This window comes from Mus caroli, chromosome 4, assembly GCF_900094665.2.
Source record: "Mus caroli chromosome 4, CAROLI_EIJ_v1.1, whole genome shotgun sequence".
NCBI lineage: Eukaryota > Metazoa > Chordata > Mammalia > Rodentia > Muridae > Mus > Mus caroli.
The window spans coordinates 118,507,060-118,529,787 of NC_034573.1; the positions used below are offsets into that span (position 1 = coordinate 118,507,060).

General features: G+C 51.3%; 1 protein-coding gene across 4 annotated transcripts in view; it reads left to right on the plus strand.

The window, feature by feature from the left end:
• Phc2 (polyhomeotic homolog 2) overlaps positions 1 to 22,728 on the plus strand; it is a 97,332-nt gene that overhangs the window by 54,823 nt on the left and 19,781 nt on the right. The window contains exons 6-9 of one of the 4 annotated variants that reach the window (XM_021159386.2): positions 1,059 to 1,145; positions 2,073 to 2,373; positions 13,002 to 13,393; positions 13,642 to 13,807. In XM_021159386.2, the coding sequence (XP_021015045.1) occupies positions 1,059 to 1,145; positions 2,073 to 2,373; positions 13,002 to 13,393; positions 13,642 to 13,807 (946 nt within the window). Of the gene's footprint in view, positions 1 to 1,058; positions 1,146 to 2,072; positions 2,374 to 13,001; positions 13,394 to 13,641; positions 13,808 to 17,594; positions 17,895 to 17,948; positions 18,224 to 22,728 lie in introns of those variants that run through there. The other 3 variants (XM_029476099.1, XM_021159387.1, XM_021159388.2) reach the window with 3 other exon arrangements.

Genomic DNA, 22,728 nt, shown 5'->3' on the forward strand with positions numbered 1-22,728 from the left:
GCCGCCCATGCCGCCCAGGCTGAAGAGAAGCTAGTGTTCTCTTTTACCCATGACGACACCATTCTGAAGACAGTGTAGTCCCTCCCTGCCTCTGCTGTTAAGGCCAGAGCATCACACTCGGGGCTGCTCTGTCACACTCGGGGCTGCTCTGTCACACTCGGGGCTGCTCTGGTCTTCTTCCCTAGTTTTTCTTCCTGAGTCTGAGCTTGTCGCTGCGGGTACTCTTCCCCCTTCCCACGCAATGCCTCAGACAGCATATGACTGGACTTCCATGTCCCCAGCCAATTGGCAGCCACACTCCACTTTACTCTATGTCCCCACTGGGGTCCTGATGCCCATCTGCTGCCCTCTGAGAGCAGAATGTACACAGAGGGAGTGATCCAGGAGGCCCCAGCCATGAGATGAAGGAGGCCTCCTGCCCCGACACCAGCTTATCCACATGCATGCAGAGACAAGCCACACAGAGGTCAAGGTGCCAGCCAGTGCTGCCTCTTTACCTGCACCCTTCCAGATGAGACACAGTCACTGTAGCCATACGGTGACTCTCCTTCCTCTGTTGTTGCTGCTTCCAGACTTCCCCACCCCTGCTGAATCAGAGCTTGACTAGAAAGTGACCACTATGCATACCGATTTAATCCTTTTTGAAAGATAATCTTATTCTGGTCTAGCCCTGGGGAACAAAGCTATCTTAGACCTGGAAGATCAGCCTATGACAGCTGCCCAAGGTTCCTCCTCACCAGGACTGAGGAGACAGTGACAGATTCTGAGGCAACAGAGTCCCTCAGAACAAGCCCCTCACAGAGGGCTCTCCCCTAACTGCCTGGCTTGGTTCATCACACCCCAAGCCTTTTAAGAAACTGTTCGGTGTCCCTGGGCTTCCTGCCTTCTTGGCTTTGGGTCCCGCTTGCTTAGCCATCCCCTAGCTAAACTGCTCTCCCCTGTGGCTTAGCCTACACTGGGCAGGTAAAAGGTGCCTCGTTCCTGTGATTCCAGGCCCAGCTAGGTAACTTGGTGCAGGTAGCTAGGAGCCTAGGCCCTCTGTTCCTTTGTCCCCTCAGCTCATCTTCACGCCCACGGCCACCGTCGCTACTGTTCAGCCTGAGCTCTGCACTGGTTCCCCCGCTCGGCCCCCTACCCCTGCCCAGGTGAGGACCCCGGGCTCGTGGGTGGGCAGGGGGGTGGGCAGCTCATAGAGGGGCAGGGGTGCTGGCAGTGGTAGGACTCGTCTATGAAGCAATAAGAAAATGGACTCGCTCGTTACCATCCAGCTGGCCTCAGCACCTCTTGGCTTCTGTCTTCGCTCCTCTGAATATAGGTAGGCAGCAGAGAGCACCATGAGCCAGCACTGAGGGGAGGGGATCAGAGGCAGGGGCATACGGAGAGAAGGAACAGCATGGGTGCTCCGGCCTTCTGCTACAGCCCAGAGGAGCTATTATTCTGTGTGAGAAGTCTGTGGGAACCTGAGAACGGACCTCTTACTCAGTCTGTCTTCCTACGCCATCTCCGGAGGGGGACCCAAGCTCGAGGATGGAGAAGCTAGGTTATGAGTCCGGCACTGCCCCCCTTTGTCCAGCAGAGGGCAGCAGGGACCAGGCTGAGTAAGCATGCGGCTGTCTTGGAAACGACCTGGCGTTACCCTGACTGTGAGGACACGCTGAGCCTCTGCTTGCCTGTCAGTCTTGTCCTGTTTTTTTTTCCATACCGTGCTTTGGCCGTAGTAGGATGCAGCGAATCCCGATAGTGTCAGGGGTGGTGAACGAAAGGCGCTGGCTTCCCTGCCCCTGTCTGCCCCAGCCGGGCAGCCCCAGAATTCCGTTCTGATCACTAACACCATACTTCCTGTGTTCTTTACAAACTCCACCCACTCCGGGCTTCTCTTTCAGCCCCTAACTACCCACCCTGTGCGTCTCTCTTTCTGGTGTCTCTTCTCTATCTCTCTTTCTCTCACTTGCTCAGTCTAGAAGCCATTTTCATGTCTGTAGTCCTGGATCTGCCCTAACTCCCTCTCAGGTGTATGTTGCTGTTGCCCGGGCCTGCATTCTCTGGACTCTCATGGGGCCCCTCTTTTTCAGGTACAGAACCTGACGCTTCGCACCCAGCAGACACCAGCAGCAGCAGCCTCGGGCCCTCCCCCCACTCAGCCTGTCCTGCCCAGCTTGGCCCTGAAACCCACACCCAGCAGTAGCCAGCCTCTGCCTGCCCCACCACAGGGCAGGACCATGGCTCAGGGTTCCCCTGCGGGTGCCAAGCCTAGTGGGACTGACAATGTGCCGGAGCCAGTCAAGGCAGGAGATGGTAGCTGCAACATGGAGGGCCGGCCAGGGCCTGGCCGGGCAGTTCCTGCTATGGCTACTCACTCGCTCATTGCACCAGGTAAGGTCCCAGCACGATGAAGTCTGGGTTATGGATCAAGAGAACCCTCCAAAGCTTCCAAACCTTCCTTCCCACATGTGCGTTAAGACACCAGGCTCCCTGTCCCCTCCCAGTGGGGTGTTTGCCAGCCCCAGGCTCCGGTTCATGCTTAGTCTGACTTTAGAAACCACATCCCTAGGGATAAGCCTTCTCACCGACAGAGCCCAGGCTCCGGGAACCGGTTACAGCCTTAGCTCTGAATGGGTGGGGACTGGTAGTTGGACTATTTTGGGATTCCCAAAGTTAGTGAAAGGGATGTGGCCAACCAGAGCTTGGGAGAGCCACAGGCAGAGGAGAGGCAGGAAGCTGACTCTCATCCTTCAGGAGGCCTTGGCTAACTTATGTGGGCAAGGCTTTCTGACTCCTCTGAGTTCGCAGAGGTCAGGGAGGTAAAGGAGGGTGGCACTGTCGCCTGTTCTGTGTCCAAGCTCCGAGCCCCGCAGGAGAGTGGAAGGACCACCTTACCTCATGGACAGGAGCCTGGGATCTCCACACTTGAGAGTAAATCTAGAAGATTGAAAAAAAAAAAAAAAAAAAAGCTGATTGTTTGTTGGGCCCATTCTGCAAATGGGGGTGAATCAGTGGCCTCTGACTAGCTCCCCCCAGCCCTGCCCACTGAACCTCCCAGCACTGGCTGTGAATGAGAAAATCTGCCAAGAGCTCTGGAAGCCTGGAAGCAAACTTTCTAGTCGGAGGAACAAGTGTGAGCAACTCAACCACAGAAGTAAATATAGCAGGGACCATATTGCTTAGATTAAAAACAGTCCCTGTAGCTAGGCCCTTGAGAAAGCCACCAACCCTCATCCTCACCCACGCACGCCACTGAGAAGCCAGTGGACTCCACACGGTCTCTGAAGTTTTCTTGAGAATCTATGACTAGATTAAAACCAAGGTGATCAGGCTGCGGTGTAACTTGGTGATACAACAATACTTGCCTAGACTATGTGAAGCCCTGGCTTTGATGCCCACCTATCACCAAAAAGGTTTAAAAAAAAAAGTCAACCTATGCTTTCTTACCTAAGAGAATATACAGTCAAAAGCAAATCCATTCAGGTTTTTAATCCATTGTAGGTGTGGCAGGCACAGATAGTCAGCTCAGCACCAGGCAGCTGACTTTGGGGTGCTGTCTCTCAGAGGACGCACCTGAGTTTTTTTATGTAGCCCAGGCCAGCCTGAAACTCCCCATCTTCCTGTCTCAGCCTCATGAATACTGGGGTACAGATATGTGCCAACACACCCAGCTGGCACCCGAATCTTGAAGAATGAGCAGCCGTAGCCCAGCACACCAAATAGGGATAGGCACCCTAGGCAGACTGAAGGAAGCACAGGCCAAGCGCATGAGTACAAGTCATTTCTTCACCTTTCGGAGACTTCAGAAGTCACCCAGGACAAAGGACAGGTTAACTGCGGTCCTACCTGAGCTGAGAAGGGCTCCCCCTGCAGAGGCCTAAGGTTCCCAGTTGGCCCCCTGCCTGGCATTGTTATTTCCAGAGACTGCTCCAGCTGTGTTCTTTGGTGGAAAAAGAAACAGGATGGACAGTCAGACTTGTGGGGAGGGGCACATGTGATGAGAACGTTAGCCTGGAGCTAGAGCAACAAAGCTCCTCCTCTTTCTTCTTCTTCTTCTTCTTCTTCTTCTTCTTCTTCTTCTTCTTCTTCTTCTTCTTCTTCTTCTTCTTCTCCTCCTCCTCTTCCTCCTCCTCTAATTCAATAACATTTAATTTTTTTACTGAAAAAAATCATACAGTATATTGACTCCCCCCGCCCCATTCCTACCAGGTTCTCCCCATCACCAACCACCCACCTTCTCTCTCCCTCTTAAAAACCACACAAGCAAACAAAAACAAACATCAAAAATGGAAATCATAGAAGCCAAAGGCCAGTAAGACAAACATGCCCAAACAAAATGAGATAAAATTTCTCCAAAACTAGCATTGACTTTGTTTTGTGTTGGCCAATTACTCTTGGGTGTAGGACCTATCCTCAAGTGTGGTTAATATACCAGTGAGACGCCATTGGAGAAAACGAGTGGTTCCTTTGCCAGTGGGTATCAGTTGTAGATAGCATCTTGGTTAGGGCTGGGAGCCGTGTCCACTTGCCCCTCTCGTCAGTGACAGACCCTGTATGTGCTGCCACGGTCTCTGTGAGTTCATCCGTGCATCGGCCCTGTTGTGTCTGGAAAACTCTGTTTCCTTGGTGTTCTTCATCACCTCTGGCTCCAGCACTCTTTCCAACCCCTTTCCACAAGGGTCCCCAGGCCCCACTTCTAAGTTCCATCACTGGAGCAATCTCAGGACCCAGTACCTTGGGAATCTCAATCCTGCCCAGACCAAAGTGTAGCTTCTCTCTAGATCAAAACCAGCCCCAAATTCTAAGGATTTTGAAACACAGCAAAGCAGGTCTTGAGTAGCTCCCAAGGCTGCTGGCATCTCTATGATCTCCAAGAAGCTGGACAGAGAGAAGAAAGATACCCACAGGCAGTCTATCCTTGGTTGGAGAGCATGTATCCTGTGCAAGCCATGTTTTTCTATCTCTGAGAGAGCCCTTTCTGTTTGGCAGTTGGGAAATCTGAGGCCCAGGGAGATGGCCCCAAGAACTTACATCATACAGTCCTCAGAATCACGGGTAGTCAGTGAGGGGCTGGGCCCAACTCCACACCCCATATCCTCAGCTCTGCACCCTCAACCAGGCCAAGAGACACTCCCAATTCTTACAGTGACTTGGGGCCTCCTTGCCTCTCCTCTTCCCAGCCCAACGCTCAGAGAACCTGGGGGGTTCTAACTAAGGCTGTATGTTGATTTGCAGATCCAAATGGCCACCTCTCTAAGCTCTTGAGCCCCGGAAAGGTCCACAGCAGGCTTGAGGGCCTGGGGCCTAGGTATGGTCTGAGCCTGACAGTGTGGGTGTGATGCAGATGAGACTGGTGGCCCCACAGAACTTTCCGTGGAGCAGCTGTGTGCTAAGGAATACAAAAACCCTCTCCCCAGAGACACAGATCAGTGGGCTTGGCATTGTTCCTGCCTCCCACTGTCTGGCCCATTCTTCCTTTCTCTCCAACCCCCACCCCTCCATAAGCCTCTCCACTCCTCGACTCTCACCTCCCAAAAGGAAGGCAGCTGGGGGAGGCTTAGGAGCCACTGGGCCTCTCTGGGCCTGTGGAACAAAAAAAGACGGAAATAATTCTTTCAACCTGATGGGGGTTGGGGGGACAGAGCAAAGCAGCACCTGTCAGACTGCACAGTTCCTCGGGGCGCAGAGGTGACGGCTGGCCTTCTGCCCAGCCAGCCCACTGTGTGTCAATGAGGAAGGGGCGGAAGGCGGGAGCGCCGAGCAGGCATGCTTGTGCTTGTGAGAGAGCGCTGTGTACTGGAGGAGAGTCTGTTTTGTTACGGGAGCATTTTTGTTTAAAGCTGGCTAGCTACCCCAGGAGGAAGGTGGGCAGTTGAGACTTGGGGGGCGGGGGGGGGGGGCAGCAAAGAGGAATGTGTCTTCCCTGGGGGTGTTTCCTCCAGAGAGGCAAGCCCTCCTGCCCCAGCTGGGACTGCTCCCACTGACAGCTGTTTGGGGGCAAAGCCCCTCCCCCATGGCAAGCTCCCTGCTGTTCCTGCTCCTGTCACCTTGGCAACCAGCTTCTTTAGGCTGTGCAAATAGAAAAGGTCCCTTATGCCCTGAAAGAGTGTGGATGGGGGAGGGGAGGCAGGGCAGGAGAGCGGAGCCTAGGATGTTGAGCCTCGGAAGGGAAGGCAAAGGGTCTGGCCTTGCCCTTCTTAGGGATAGGGAGACTGGATCATAGAAGACAGAAGAGGACAGGCAGAAGGGTCCTGTGGGCCCGGCCTCTGGGGAAGCCAAGACCTAAGGCAACCTGACCATAGCTCCAGCTAAGAGGCTTGGTCCTTTGACTCACCATTCTAGGTGATAAACTCGCTCTGGGTAACACGCAGGCCCAACCCGATGGTGAGGAGACAGTTGCTGACCAGGAGGAGTGTGTTGTTGTAAAGGGGGGTTGGAGAGTCTCTGAAGCTCCTGGGCCCCTTTCACTCAGATGCACCTCCAGATGCCAGGCCTTTGTTCAGTCTCCTTAGCCGCCTCAAGTTTTGACTCCGAGGGGAAATCTTCTGAGAGGCAGGCCTGCCACGGAGCTGTTTTATCACAGAGTGGATTTGTGTCAGGGGGCAGAGCTTTCCATCTGTGATAGGCTGGGCAGAGTGATGCTTTCTCGTTCAAGGATTCTTGAGTACTGTGTATATTCCTCCCAAAGCAGCTGCTAAATTAATGGGTCACACTTTCACTAGGGGAAAAAATGCAATAAACAGCTAAGCATGCAGGTGAACCTGCTATCCAGCTGCAGATGCAAATTGCCAGCGATTTTCCTGTTAAAACCATAGAACCAGCCTCGATTATTCCAGCAATGTAGGGCCAGGTTTAGATTATGAAAACCCTTAGGCTTAGGGACAACTCAGAACACATTAATTATCAGTGGGAGGTGGGGTCAGGGGTTACCCAGGATCCTTCCCGGCATAGGTGGGTGTGAATGCATGCATACACATGTGCCTGCGTTATGTGTGGACATGCGTGTGTTTGTGCCAAGAAAGAGAAAACCAGTTGTGTGAATTTCTCCTTTAACCCTGTCTTAGTCAGGGTTTCTATTCCCGTGCAAACATCATGACCAAGAAGCAGTTGGGGAGGAAAGGGTTTATTTGGCTTACACTTCCACATTGCTGTTCATCACCAAGGAAGTCAGGACTGGAACTCAAGCAGGTCAAGAAGCAGGAGCTGATGCAGAGGCCATGGAGGGATGTTCTTACTGGCTTGCTCAGCCTCTGCTCTCTTATAGAACCGAGACTACCAGCCCAGAGATGGTCCCACCCACAAGGGGCCCTCCCCCCTTGATCACTAATTGAGAAAATACCTTACAGTTGGATCTCATGGAGGCATTTCCTCCCACCTCACAAAGGAAGACGCGTCGGTGAACCGGCATTCCAAATCAACAGCCATTCCCAATCATTTTCTCCACGTCTTCAACTGTTCCGTTCAGTTCAAGAAATATTCATTTGACACATATTTTGTGCCTGCTACTACGCCACGCCATGGGAGTGCAGAGCCGGGCAAGAGCTGGAAGTCTATGAAAGGTTGTGGAAATCCAAGCTGTGCTTTGAAGATGGAACTTTGTAGCATGGAGCAAACAGGAGGGCTGCCTCAGCCAGCACCGGGGGACACCCCAGTCCTGAGTGACTCAGACAGAGTCTCTCCCTCTGCAACTGCCAGGCCTGACACCCTCCTCCTCTGGACTGGCTTTCTGTCTTGCCCAGACGCAGCTGGGAGAATGCCGGTCTGCGGGCTGCCACAGCCTTGGCTCAGTACTGTTGTATATGTCCTGTTGGCTCCTTTGATCTTCAGATACCTTCACTTTGTCTTCTCTTTCCTGCCTGACCATGTGAGGGCCTCCTATGTGACATGCTGATGACGGCTGTGGCCTAACTCTGACTATAAGGACCTTTGAGGCCCTGCCACACTGGCCACATATCAACTGCCACGCTTACAATTGATCTTTTCTTACACTGACTGACTGCTACAGCCGAGCAAACACACTCAGCTCTCTTCTCATACCCAAATCCCTCTGGGCCTGACTTGACCTGAGACTCAGTCAGTATGTCTGTCTGTCTGTCTGTCTGTCAGTCATGCACCTTTGGCTACCTACCCTTTTCATTGTCCCTCCAGGGTCACTTTCACAGTTCTCAGCAGCCATGGAGACACTCAGGGGCCTGCTGTGTTCATGCATGCTTGCTGATGTGTTGTTTGCTCAGCCTTACCTTTACATGCAAGACTCCGTATGTCATCTGTCAGCCTCAAAACTCCCAGCCTTCTGGATGGGAGATGTCACTGGGAACCCCTCTCAGTTCTTGCTTGTGAGATGAGCACACTGCCCGCAGGCTTACTGTTAGGAAAAGGTGAAAGTCGAGTTATAAAAGTCACGTGAGACATTCAAAGCAATAGAGTATTTAAGAACAGCTACTGTTAGCCAGACGCGATAATGCCCGCCTTTAATCCCAGCACTAGGGAGGCAGAGGCAGGCGGATCTCTGTGAGTTCAAGACCAGCCTGGTCTACAGAGTAAGTTCTGGGAAAGCCAGGGCTACACACAGAGAAACTTTGTCTAGAAAGACAAAAGAACAAACAAATACAAAAAGAACAGCTACTATTTCCTTGTACCTTCTGTGTACCAAGCATTGAGCAAAAGTGGTGGTGGTGGTGTGAGTGTGTGTGGTTTAAGTATAATACTCTATTTGATATTAGTGCCTACCCTATGTTATATATGTCAGCATTAACAGAACAGGACATGAAGATTCAGGAAGGTTAGGTGATTTGTCTAAGATTGCAGAGCCATAGTTAGCAGAGCCAAACTTCCATCCTGGATCTGACTCTAAAACTCGTGCTGGAGCCGCCCTGCAGTGCAGCTTCTGCCAAGGGCAGGGTAAGACAAATATACCAGGTTTTCCTCTAAGGCTCCAAGCTGTTTAGCAAGGAGACTTGTACACGGGGCATTTGGGGGTCTTACCAAATGTATTCCCCAAAAGTCGATTTTACCAAAGACCCCGGGGGTTGAAAGCTGCACCTTCATTGACTTTTAGAAAAGAACACGCTGTCAGTCGAGTGACATTGCTTCACCGTGCATCCTAATTAGAAGATGCTAATGTGGAGGAAGGTGATCAATGTCTAAAGATCAATGGCATGCATATTTAAGCAAGGCTAAGTTACCTCACAATGGATATAACAGAGGACGCATCTAAGAAAACATCAGTAGCTATGAGTTCTGGCAAATGGAGAAAATGGGAACAAAGCCTGATCCAAAAACCCTGAAACCAGAGGTCACCGGACCAAAAGGAGCACATTCCAGCCAGTGGAAGCATTGAGGCTGGGGCCCCAAAGGCACACAGCAGCGTGCCATGCCATGGCACACGGAAGTCAGTTAAGGTCACTGAAGGCTCCTCCAAGAAGGTAAAGGGCAAGGATGGGACAGGGGTTCCAGGGTGGGCCCAGAGAGAAGCAGCTTTGTGGGAGCAACAGATCCCACAAATGGAGCCGTACTTCGTTATTGTCCAGTCAATGAGCATTACTGATTGAGCAGCTACTACATTCAAGTAGTTTCAGAGGAAACGAGTGGGTTGCATAAACTCTGCCCAGCAAGGAGAGTAGTGCTCTACTGAAATAACTACGACGTGGCAACATGCTTAACCCATTTTAAAGATGGTGGCACAGAGATCCAGCGCTAACCAGTGCCACACAGCTGCTATGTGGCAGAGCTGGCACTCAGATCCAAGAAAATCGGTTCCGGACCCCCTGCCCCACCACACCCCGCTGACACTCGGCATACCACTTCTCTGAGACTGCAGAGCAGAGCATGCTCAGTGGCAGCTCAGAGAAAGGAGGGATCCTGGTGATGGTGCACCAGGGCCAGCATTCGGGCTGTGGCCTGGACCAAATGGCATCGGTGCTGTAAAGGAAACAGCAAAGCTTGCTTGGTCAGATCAATCATTGAAAATAAAACATTACTTTATGCTACAAAGAGATACTGAGTCCCAGGGCTGTGGACAACCGGACAAAAGGGAGCCCTTGCTGCTTCTTGGTCAGGGTTTGTATCTGTGCACTGGGGCGATTCATTAGAACTCTGTCCATAAGATGGATTACAGCAGGAAGAAACCCGAATCAGGAAAACTAAGTAGAAAGCTACTGCAATATGCTGAACAAAAGGATTTCTGACCCAGGATAATGCTGCAGTTAAACCACGGTCTTTGCTTTTTATTAACCTCCAAAGATTAATGACACACACTTCCCCAAAATGCCTTTCCTGCTTTGATCTATGGGCTCACTCACCCTCAGGAGCTCCCCCTGGCTTGGGCAGATATGGCATCATTTGGCTGTAACAATTGTAGCTGCACAGAAGTGCCACAGTTTGGAGCAAGAGTAGGAGGAGACTCACAGGATGGGCAGGAGGCCAGCAGTCCCCGTCCCAGATCTCTTGGTGTGTTAGCTCTATAACACATTGCTGTCGTCATCAGCTGACTGAGAGAGACTGCGTCTCAGCTCACAGCTTTGTGGCTTCTCCTCCATTGTTGCTTGGCCTTGCTGCTTCAGGCCTGTGGCAAGGCCACAAGTCCTGGTGGGAGCCCAATGGCAAGATGAAAAACATACCCCTCGTGGCCAGGAGCTAAGTGTGTTCTTTCCCTCCTAACTGTACCCTTTACGTCTTTTAGCATTAGAATTAGCTTTTTTTTTTTCCTCTTCAACCTTGTTTTTCCACCTCATAAATCCTGAAATATTCTGTGCATGTGAATGTTCATGGGTGTGCATGGGCGTGCATGTGTGAATATGTGTGTGCATGTGTCCAGGCCAGAGGTTGATATCAGGTGTCTCCCTCAATCACTCTTCACTTTCTATATTGAGACAAAAATCTCTTGTGAATCCCAAGTTCACAAGTTTGACTAATTCTCTAGCCAGCCTGCTCCAGGAACCCCTCCCCCACCCCTTTCTCCACCTCCCAAGTGCTGGGATTATAGGTGGGCTGCCACACCCACCCTGCCCCTGGCATTATGTAAGCACCAGGGATCCAAACTCTGATTCTCATATTTACACAGTAAGCAACCCTCCCCCCCACCCAACCTCCTTGCTGGGCTTCCCAACTACAAGACATCCTGAGTTTTAAAACCATTTTTCCAGTGATTTCCACTAAGATTTAGAGCTGAAAGACATATATGGCCTCCTAGACCAGATAGATCTCTGATGCACTGAAGCCCTGAAAGGAAGCAGCGGTTGTCTAGGGTCTCATAGCAGCAGGTGGTGGAGCAGCCATCCACTGATGCTCTTAGCTCCCCAGACCTGGCTGGTCTCCAGCTCTCCCTCAGAGGGCAGCCTCTAGAAGGACTCTGGCCAGCATCTCATCTACTGGTTATTCTAGTCGCTGGAGCCTGGTGGCCCCCACAGGGCCCCTCAGTACCTCCCAGGTGTCTTACCAAGAGTTATCTTTGTGCCTGATGAACAGTTTTGGTTTTGGTTTGCTTTATTTGGTTGTTAAACTCTGAGCTATCCAATGAGGGATTAGGAGACAGGGCTTAGGCTGCAGCCACTGTACAGTTTGTAATCCCCAAATGCCTACTGGTGGTGTCTGTGGAGACCCCTCCCCTCAAGACTAGCACATCCCCCCTTAAATTCACACCGATCCCCAAGTTTCTCGATTCATCACTCATTGTCCTCGCAAGACCGCGTCTTGCGGACCTTCTGCACTCCATCTCCATGGGGGCTGGCCCCGGTGAGCTTCATTCTTCTCACGCTTCCTGCTAGCTCTTCTTTCTGCTCCTTCTCTATTCCTGTTGGCAACCTGCTTGGAATTCCATGTGGGGCTATGATGACAGCTAGAAACCTGCGATGTGAAGAGGTGAAACTAAAGGAAGGACACGCCTCCCCTGACTCAGTTTGAAGCCTTTGTGGTTGCAGACAGACTCAGTCAGGTGCTTGGTAAATGTTAGCTTGCCCCCATAGTCTGTCTGTCCTTATGTGGCTGTACAGATCTGGTGTGGGTGTGCCACTGTGGCCCTCTATGTCTGGCTGGCGTACCTAGTCACTCAGCTCTGTAGCTGTGAGAGTCACTGTGGAAGGGATCATCACTCTCAGGAGGACATACTCAGCTGACCTGTTGGCAGTCTGAGCTGGCCTGACCTGGATGCTCTCCAGGTACAGTATCTGCACTCAGAACTGGATTTCCTAGCTCATTATTACGTATAAGGCAAAAGCTAAAAACACACCAGGGACTACTAAAAGCTGTAAGAATCCGAGGGGTGGGGTGGGGGGTAGATGGCCTAGTCAGCGAAGTGCCAGCTATGCAAACATCAGGGCCTGAGTTTGGATTCCCAGCATCCATTAAACACAAATGAACAAACAAAAACAAACCAGAACAGAAGATATGAAACAAACAAACAAACAAACAAACAAAAAACCAAGCAAACAAACAAAAAACAAACAAACCAAACAGGTGCTAGAGTTTGGATCCACAACCCCTGCCCTGAGGGACCAGAGATGGGCAGATTCCTGGATCTCAATGACCTGGCAGCCTAGCCAGACTGACGCCGTCCAGTGTCAGTGAGACACCCTGTCTCAAATCAATAGAGAGTGATAGACACCTAGCTAGGACCTCTGCCTCATCACACATGCAGACACACAAGCACATGTGCACACATGCACGCGCGCACGCACACACAAACACACACACACACACACCCCAGATCATTACCTCAGAGAGCCAGCCTTGTTAAAATGGAAAGAAAACAGGCAACATATAGGAACTAACATGTCCTCTTAGGTACTAGGTTGAGTTCTGGGTAAAGGAGACATGGTAGTTGCTAAGGTAAGGTTCCCCGTTGGATAAGGAAGATCTAACATGAGAGAAGCTTCCGGGCTCTGGCACTGGGCAGGCCAATCTCCATGTGAAAGATAACAGGGAGGAAAACAGGAGACCCTGGGAAACTGCCTTTGTGTGTGAAAGGGACCAGGCCGAGGAGGTTGACCACGCTGTCTAATCTGGCTTCTCTCTCTCTGCAGCTTACGCTCACCTGCAGTCACACCAGCTCCTCCCACAGCCGCCAGCGAAGCACCCACAGCCCCAGTTTGTGGCCCAGCAGCAACCACAGCCACCACGACCTGCACCCCAAGTCCAGTCCCAACCCCAGCTTGCCTCAGTCTCTCCAAGCCTGGCCCTACAGTCCAGTCCAGAAGACCATGCCCTGCCTCTAGGCTCAGTGACACAGGCCCTGCCTCTCCAGTGCTCTACCACGCATGTCCACAAGCCAGGGAACAGCCAGCAGTGCCACCTTCCCACACTAGACACCGGGTCTCAGAATGGACATCCTGAGGGTGGGTCCCATCCCCCCCAGCGAAGGTTCCAGCACACCTCAGCTGTGATCTTACAGGTGCAGCCCGCTTCTCCAGTTACGGTAAGGAGGCTGGTATCAAGGCACTGGGGACAGTAGGGAGGGCCATGGCTCAGGTGGTACCTGCACTCCTGACTCCAGGTACATCAGTGTAGGCTAAAAGTTGAATATCCCCAGGAAGAAGAGAGGGTGCTCCCTGACTTAGAGATGACTGAATCTTTGCATCTTTGCCCGAGCTCCATGGAAACCAGGGTAGTGTCCGAGAACGCAGAGGTGGCTCACGAGACGTCTCTGTCCTGCCCCCTTGACAGCCCCAGCAGTGCGCTCCCGATGACTGGAAGGAAGTGGTGCCAGCGGAGAAGAGTGTGTCTGTGGCTCGGCCAGGCCCGTCCCCACACCAGCAAGCCATCATCCCTGCCATACCCAGTGGCTTGCCTGGACCCAAGAGTCCCAACATCCAGCAGTGTCCAGCTCACGGTATGGAGTGTTGGGGAAGGGAGGAAGTTGGCTTTGCCTGCCGCTTCCTGGCATCTTTTTCTCGGTGTCCAGGAGGGGAGGTAAACTGCCGTAAACCTAACGAAGCAACATGGCAGCTGCATAGCTGGAAACAGAGAGGGGAAGTGAGGGCACGGGCCAAGGACAGAGGTGGCCCAGGACCTAGAAAAGCAGGAGGAGCAGAGGGAAGAGAAGAGCAGACCCTGCAGCTCTTTGGCCGTTGGCTTTGAATGCTGTGTATATGTGGGCCAGGCTGATAGCAGAGGTGTCAGAGGGACTGAGATTTAATTATGGCCAGAGGACTGAAGAGTCTCCGAGAGAAGGAAATGCCTGGGAGGAGAGCAGGCAGGGGCCTCAGCATGAGTTCTGCTTGCCAGAAGCATCTCTGAGGGCACTGTGTTCATCTCTGGGGTCTCCATCTGTCTCTCTGAGTGACCAGTGACTTCCCATGGCCTGGGCTTCAGGGCACTCTGCGAGAGCACTCCACCCTGGCGGGAGAGTCACAGTGGTACCTCCGCCCTCTGCCATCACGAGCCACTTGCTGGCCTTCCTCTCAGCCGGTCTGCGTAGTGTTCTTGGCCTAGATCTCAGAGTGACCGGAGCCAAGGGCTGCTGACAGCTCCAGGCACACTGTGAAGTGCATGCTGAGAGTGGGGCGGGGAGAGACAAGAGGAAGGAAGCTGGCATTGGAGCTGGGGTGGGCTCGAGGAGAAAGAAAGGAAGAGATACTGGAGAAAGGACTCCGACTAGGAAAAGAGAAGCGGGCATCCACTCCCTGTGCAGGCTCAAAAGGAGAAAGAGTACTGAAAAGTAGGCCTGAGGCTGGGCCAAATGGCTTGGTCCAGCCAACATGACATGGCCAGAACATGGCATGTGCAAGACCCTGGGTTCTATCCCCAACCCTGAGGAAAGGGAAGTGGGGGTGGGGAAAAACCCATTTCCTTATAGAATGCACTCTAATTACACCATAACCTGCTGTTCTGGAATTTGGCCATCACTGGTTACCAGTCCATCTCAGTGCTTCTAGAGATCTGCCCTGACTTGGGCAGAGATGGGTCTAAGGACCTGAGAGTCCTTTGATTTCCTTTTCTTTCCTTCGGTGACACGCCCACATTTCTAGCCATGCTTCTCTGCGTTCTACCTCCTCACTGATTCTCTTAAAACGGAACTCCCCCACTTAAACTCACTAATGCAAATATCAAAAGCTACCGTCTCCCTAAGGCAGGACTTAGGAAGAGGCAGGACTGTCCCCTAGGTACATTCGGGATGATCAGACACTGTGTGCTGAGAACCATTCCTAACTCCTTCTCACCCGTGCTGCCCTCCCCCTAGAGGGGAGCATCACCATCCTCTTCATTCTACAGTGGGGACAAAAACCAAGATGGAGCAGCTCGGGGGCTACAGAGCTGTGGGAGGGCTCCAGTCCCACCCCATGTGTGGCAGCTCCTTCACGCACCTTTATTGGGCCTTCTCAATCCAGCAGTGCCCAGCTCTTGGGGTAGTGGATTGTGCCAACAGAAATGCTGCTGTGGCTGTTTCTCTGATAGGAGGTGCCGGCTCTCTAGATCTCCTTGGTCTCCAACCTGTGCTATTTATATTTCCAACCAAAGTACAATTACTTACTTCTGTCCGGTGATCGTGCCCACAGTTCCAGAGAATAATAATCGTTCATAAAACTATCCTTGAACTTTCTCTGCCAGGCTTTATATAGATCTCTTCCCCGAATCCCAGTAATAGCCCTCGGGAGTCGGGATTTTATTATCCTCCTTTTAAAGACGAGAAAACTAAGTTGCAGAGTCAGTGGTGGACCAGGAATCTCTTATGCCTGAATTCTGACATTCATTATGTAAACTCCACTGCACAGTGTGGCTGTGGGTGCCTTACAGGAATAAGCATTGCCCTGCTCTCTATTCTAAAACTTAGGAAAGAGCAGCATCCCAGTTCCTTCCAGAATATGTGTTCTTTTACCAGCTTGCTGGTGGAGAGGAGCTGCCTAGGATCCTCACGGTGTTGCTAGGATGCTGGTGATCAACACGCTTTGTTCAAGCATAGTTATCCAAAATCCCCTAAATCAACTGGGATGTGCCTTCCTTTTTCTAGTTGGCCCATAAGGCTCTCAATTTTTCTGAAATCCAAGCAAGGCAGTAAGAATAACACGAGCATCCTGCTCTGGAGGGCCCCGTCTTCCAAGAGAACTCAGCTTTGTACAGTGGAGGCGATTGGCGACCACCAGAGCCTTAGACACCTGCACAGATCATGCATTTGTGAATGCCCACTCCGGGGCAAAGCACTGCAGGATGGATGGTAAGGCCCTGAGGAATAAGGACTGGTCCCTGTCATCACAGCTTAGAGTCTGCTGGGAAAGATGAGCACACAGGAAATTTCAATGAAATCAATAATCTGATGAGTGCCACAGGACGCTACTGGGCAAGTGCTTTCCAGGTTACAGAGGGGAATGTTACTGCCAAGTGGAGATTAGCAGGCTACATCTCAGAGCGAAAGTGGCATTGCTACAAAGCAGGGATTGGCAAGCCATAGCCCTCAGGCTACGACTATTACCTCGCCAGTGTTTGTACATTACAAATGCAATGATCAAAATAATGTTTCATGATGTGTGAAAATACATGGGATTCAGATGTCAGCGTTCACAGTGAAGGTCTGTGGGAACACAGCCACGCTCACATATCCATTATGGCAGCTCTCAGATTCAGCAACAGTGTGCACTGGAAGAGCTGGTACATCCAGCATAGGCTAGTTCCTTCCTCTATGGCTCTTTTCTGAAGAAGTTTGCCAACTGCTGGTCTCTCGACCTTGAAGGATGGGTAAGACTTGGGCTTGTAAAGCTAGGGACAGAGTTAAGGTGGAGGGCAGAAGAGTGGGCAAGGGCCTGACAGAAGGTGAATATTTGGTCGCTTATCATCTTCCTGTTGAAAACGAAATGTCAGTGTGTGAGAATGAGCAATGTGCATTTTACTGCAAAGAAGGTTTGAAAGTTTGGAAAGTAAAGGGGAAAGAGGAGGAATGGGGAACGAGGGAGAGAAGTAAGCCTGCAGGAAGTAGAAAAATGTGGACAAAGTGAAGTTGGGGGTGGGCAGCCTGGTAGAGAGGCCTGTATGAATGAAGATAATGAACGGATGGGAAAATACTGATACTAGAGAGCAGTCAGGAATTTAGGGATGGGAGTCACTGTGTCCATCCAACAGCTACTGTTTGAGGATGGTGCTACTATCGTGTCCCTGTACCCCCAGCGCTCCTAGCCTGCTTACTCCGGGAAGGTACTTCGCCAGGACAGTTCAAGCTACAACAGTGTTTGGGAAAGAAAACTAACATTTATTGGGCTCCCACTGTGCACCAGGCACTGCAGGCAATTTGTAAATCTGTTAACCCTCACATTAAACCTGGCGGTAGGGATTACGCCTTTTATGGAGGTAGGACTGGGTCCCTTTGGTCATTACTTCACCTCTGATCCTCGCTCCCAGTGGGGAGGATAATGACCACTTGGAGGGTTATTGTGGACAATAAGGGAGAGGGTGCGTGCACTTCGCCCTGACACGCACTAACCCTCAATCATTAAGACTCGCCTCCGAGACCCCACAGTGAGCCACCGGGGCGGGGGTCACAGGCCACGGGTCCCCGGGGGCCCCCGAGCCGGACGCCTTCGAGCCTTCCGGAGGACGCGGGGCGGGGCTCGGGCGCACAAAGGAAGCGCGCGGGCCGCGTCGGCCGCCCCTCCGCCCCGCGCCGCCTAGCCCCGCCCTCGCCCCGCCCCGGCGGAGGCGGCCCGGGAGCCGGCCCGGACGCGCCGCATTGTCTCCGCGGCGCCGCAGCCCTTGAGCTCTCGCCGCAGCCCGGCCGTCGCCTGCCGCCCTCCCTGCCCCGCGCCCCGCGCCTTGCGCCCTTTGTCCAGGCCGCCGGGCCCTGCGGTCGGATGCGCCGCGGCAGCCCCGGGCCCCGGCTCGGAGGCTCCCGGCGCGGAGGACGCGGCCCGCCCGGGCCCCCGCTCCAGGCGGCGCCGGGCCCAGGGGCTGCGTAGGCCCCGCCCGGTCAGGCCCGGCCGGGCCCCGGACAGGTCAGTGCTGCGGCGGGGAGGGATCTTGCCGTGCCAGGAACGGGCGCCGCCCTGGGCCTCGCGGAGGCCTGTGGGCCGCGTCGCTGAGCTCGGCCTCCGGGGAGGGCCCGAGCCGCCTCCGCTCCCGCTCGGGGCCTCTGGGTCCCAGGGCCCCGCGGGGACTTGTATTGATGGGAAAGGACAAGTTGTTTTGTGCCTGTCCTCTTCCATTTTTAGGAGAGCGTTTTCTCGCCCTCCCGTGCCAAGCGAAGGTATGCTGCGTCTGCGGGCTCTTTACGTTAAATCCGGAATCTGTGAGCGTCTGTTTAAGTTGACGTCCAGAGAGGCAGGTAATGTGCACGGCCAGAATGCGAACTGGTGAAGTTGTCGCCAGAGCGCCTAAGCCCGGATTCCCGCGTCGGGTGCCAGTTTGTACCAGTAGTGAGACCCTCCTGCACCTTAACTGCCGAAGGTTTATCTAGCTTAATACTAACAGTTCCCATCAACTTTCCTTCCCTGGCCAGACCTAGTCTGCCTACCTTTTGGCGCTGTCCGCTGAGCTCACTCTTATTCCTGCTTTACAAATCAATGACAGCTTTACCCTCCGACTTTTCCCATCCTTGATCCTTAATCCCTCCATTAGCATATTAGGCCCAGAGGATCTCTTGGGAAGTGAACTTCCGACCTAAATCCTCCCGGCTGTCTGCAATTTTCCTAGGATGGCCTCACTTTAAACTATTCCATCTCCATTGCCTGCCAGTCTCAGCTTTCAATTTCGGGTTTAGAAAGTAATGTCACTTTCACTATACCAGTGTAATGTTCACCGCACTGTCCTGGCCTTTCTCAGCCATTTGGCCCTGGGGCATTACTGGATAATCCAATTATCATTCACCTGGGGTTTCTCTAACCCCTCCTGACTCAACCCAAATGTTAGAACTGCTAGGATTTCTAGGTCAGTGTGAACATTACAGGCTAATGAAGCAAGGGAATTGTTCCTTGTTCTTGTATTTCTGCGCACACACACACAGACACACTGCAGACCTGTGGCACTGCCTGTTGGCTAGCATTTAGATTTGGGCCACCAGGGATATAGGATGTCCCATCATTTTGCCTGGAAAATAGAATGTAGTTTATTAACGTAGTCATCAGGGCAAGAGAGTTTTCTCTTGAATCTTCCCACAGCACATTTTATCGGGCTCCTGCTTTATGTAAAACATTGTCGGGCCCCACAGACCGTTTAATAATAGGTAGCCCTCAACATCCAGATTGTTTGGAAACCTTCAAACTTTTGTCCACAAACTCTTTCCCACCATTCGTTTCTGTATGTGAGTGCCAGCCTGGGTGAGGTGGGGATTTGGCTTCTTCACAAGGGTGGCAGGTTCCACCGAGGGTCTGGCAGATGGGGAGTGGTGCTCTCTTGGCACCTGCTCTCTCCTGGCACTGGCATATGAGTTCTGCTTCCCTGCTCACCCCAAGATGTTCCCAGGCTTGTCTTTATACACCACAGAGAGCAGATGTCTTTCCCCCCCTGACACTTTAAACTTGAGAAAGCAGGTAGTTTCTTAGTTCACTGTGCTGTGGACACAGAGGCTGGGGAGTACCCCTCATCTCACTCCCTCCTCCCCTCCTGTAATTGTTCTCTGCTCATGTGGCTTGGGCATTATTGAATGTTGGCATTTTATCCACCGCCTAGCCCTTTGCTCTTTTCTGGGTGTTTGTTTATGGCCCAGGGAGTGGAACCCCAAGCCTCAGGCCCTCCCCACTTTCTCCTGGGCTTCATGTGTCCATTTAGCTCTGCCAAGTGAGCTTCATACACGGTTTCCTTCCCTAACAGAGAAGAGGAAAACTCCAGCCCCTTCCATCTGTGACAGAAACAGTTTTCTGGCCACAAGTCTTCAGGCGGTCTCTGTGTGCTCCACACCCTTCTTTGGAGGACACTGTTTGAGGAAGGTGTTTTGTTCCAAGTCTGCCCTGACTTTAAGCCCATTGACCCTGAGTTTGCCTTTCTTGCCAAGAGACCCCTTCCCCCAGCTCTGACCTGTGCGGCCTGTTTGCTCTGGCTCGGCCCCAGAATCCACTCTTTTTCAGACCACATCCTCTTTCCTGCCTTACTCATTTCCTGTCTCACATGCTTTGGATCTTTTAGTTCTGATTTTTTGGAGGCAGAGGGAATAAATTGGAGAGGGATAGAGGGGAGAGATGCTCCTTGTGGGTGGCTTACACGTTCCTTCTCGCTCCTCTGTTCCTGAGGTTGTCTCTTCTGGGGGACACACAGGTAAAACAGTTACTAGCTAGTATTTGGGAGTTTTTACCTCTGTGTTAGAGGATGCTACAGGGGAGTACCTTTTCTAGCTCTCTCTCTTTTCTTTCCTATCATTAATATATAGAGAGGGGACTTGACTGCATTCTAGATCTGTGTTCTTGCCCTACAAGGCCCACCTATCTCCTATCAGTCCTTCCAGCAAACTAAAATGAAAGCTAAAAACTAGGGAACAGGGTGGTGAGTCTGGACCTATCACACGCTAGCATAAAAGTAGCGTAGACTCTTCTCCTGAGTGAGTTCAGTTTGTATTGAAGTTCTTCCAGTAGTTAATCTCCAGGCATTTGGTCCCACACACAGAAGGGATTCTTTCAGGAATGACAGTAAGGCGCCATCTTAAGTTCTTCTTTGGTCTTGTGCCTCTTGGCAATGGGATGATGAAGGGGATGGTTTATAGGAGTTGGGAAAAATCTCAAAAAGTTGTGCTCTTTGGAGTGGGGTAGCAAGGTGCTTTGAGCACTGTGATTGGGCCTTTGTGTTAGTGACAGAAACCTCTCACCAGTGATTTAGTGACTCAAAGCTGGCCTCCCATCAAGACAGAGGCCTGAAAGTGCACAGGTTTATTATTTAGCTGTTTGGTGTGGCATGGCACAAACTTCAGTAGGAGTCACCATTTGAAAGTCTTGGAGCATGCTTTTTCTTGTTAAAAACACATGCCACTTAGAATAACTATAATCTACATATTAAATAGATGCAGGTTTTATTTTAAAAATTGACATTTAAATTTTTTATTTTGAGTTCCTAGTTACATCAGAATCCTGGTTACAGATATGGTATTTGTAAAGATATTCAGAGGCAAACTGTCTTTAGTTCTACCTCATACCATAGATACTTGGGGAATTGTTATGAAAATAGCCATTTGCCTAAGATAATATTCTTAATAATTTTAGATTTTCTCTACTATTAGTAACAAAATGGAATCTAACCAGCATGACCAAGAAGTGAGCTATCTTTGAAGAGTTTTTAGATTTAATTTTCTGTGTGTGTGTGTCTTGCCTACATGTGCACTGTATGTATGCCTGGTGCCCATGGGAAGCCAGAGGAGGGCATCAGATCCCTGGAACCGGAGTTACACCCTAGACCGCTTAAGTTGCCATGTAGGTACTGGGAGCCAAATCTGGGTTCTCTGCAGGAGCAACAAGTGTTCTTAACTAGTGACCAGTCACTCCAGCCCCAAAATGTTTTTTACAGTTAACCAAGAGTTACAGAATATAAAATTAGTACGAAGGTATGTGTGTACATGTTTCTGTGTGTGTGCGTACATGTTCATGTGTGTGCATGTATGTGGATATCTGCCTTTATTACACTCCTCATTTTGACACAGTCTCTCTCTGAACCTGAAGACCACTGATTGGTGAAATTAGTTGGCTAGGAAGCCCTGATGATCCTCTTCCTGCCCCTTCCCCCTAACACTGGGGTGACACGCATGTACCACCATGCCTGTCTTTTTCACGTGCTGGGAACCTGAACTCCTGAAACAAGTACTTTATATATAGACTGAGCCATCTCCCCAGAATTATTAGCTTTTGAAAATAGGAGTGTAGTCAGAAACAACGTAATTTGAATAGTAAATTCTCACTCTGGGAGTCATTGTAGCACTAACAGGCCCCTTCATAAACTTGACCCCCACACCCCATTCTGTTTAGTGAAAGGGCACATGCTTGCCCTGTCTTTCAGATCCCAATCATTTCAGTTCAGATGAGTCCAAAGACAACACTGCACACTTGCTCAAAGGTAGCTGCTGTTTGATATAACTGGCCAGTGTTGTGAGAGGAGGCCAGATGCCACAGAGGCTCGCTTTTCTATGCCCACGTTCTGTAAAGCATACTTAGCAGTAAATGTCTTCTCACCTCTCTATAAAGACAAGATGACTGACCAATGCCACGTTGTAACCAAGGCCTTGCCAGTGATGAGGGGACCAGGCCTGATGCTGTGTTGGAACCCGTGGCGAGAAAACAGAGTTTCTGACTACCAAGAGTTATTTTCAAAGCCCTTGCTGCGCCGACCTTGAGCCTCACACACTGCATAGTATTCCTAGTTACTGACATCCTCAGAATATTTTAACCCATGCTCATGTCACCAGAGCTCCACAGCTGTATTGACATACGGAACAAGCAAAGCAAATGGCATCTAAAATTACTGTGAAACACTCATGTGTTTTTAAAAAGGGGGTTTGTTCCATTTACCAGACATCCAGTTATCACTGCTCAGCAAATAAGATGATTGAAAGCTTAAATGGAAGCAAAAATAAATAAATCATATGTATATATAAAATATATATATATATTTTTTAATGTAAGTGGCTCTGCCAAGCCTGATGTCTGTCCCATACAGAAAGAAGGAGAGACCCAGGCTGGAGAGATGGCTCAGCAGTTAAGATTGCCAACTGCAGCCGGGTGTGGTGGCGCACACCTTTAATCCCAGTACTTGAGAGGTAGAGGCAGGCAGATTTCTGAGTTCGAGGCCAGCCTGGTCTACAAAGTGAGTTCCAGGACAGCCAGGGCTATACAGAGAAACCCTGTCTCGAAAAACCAA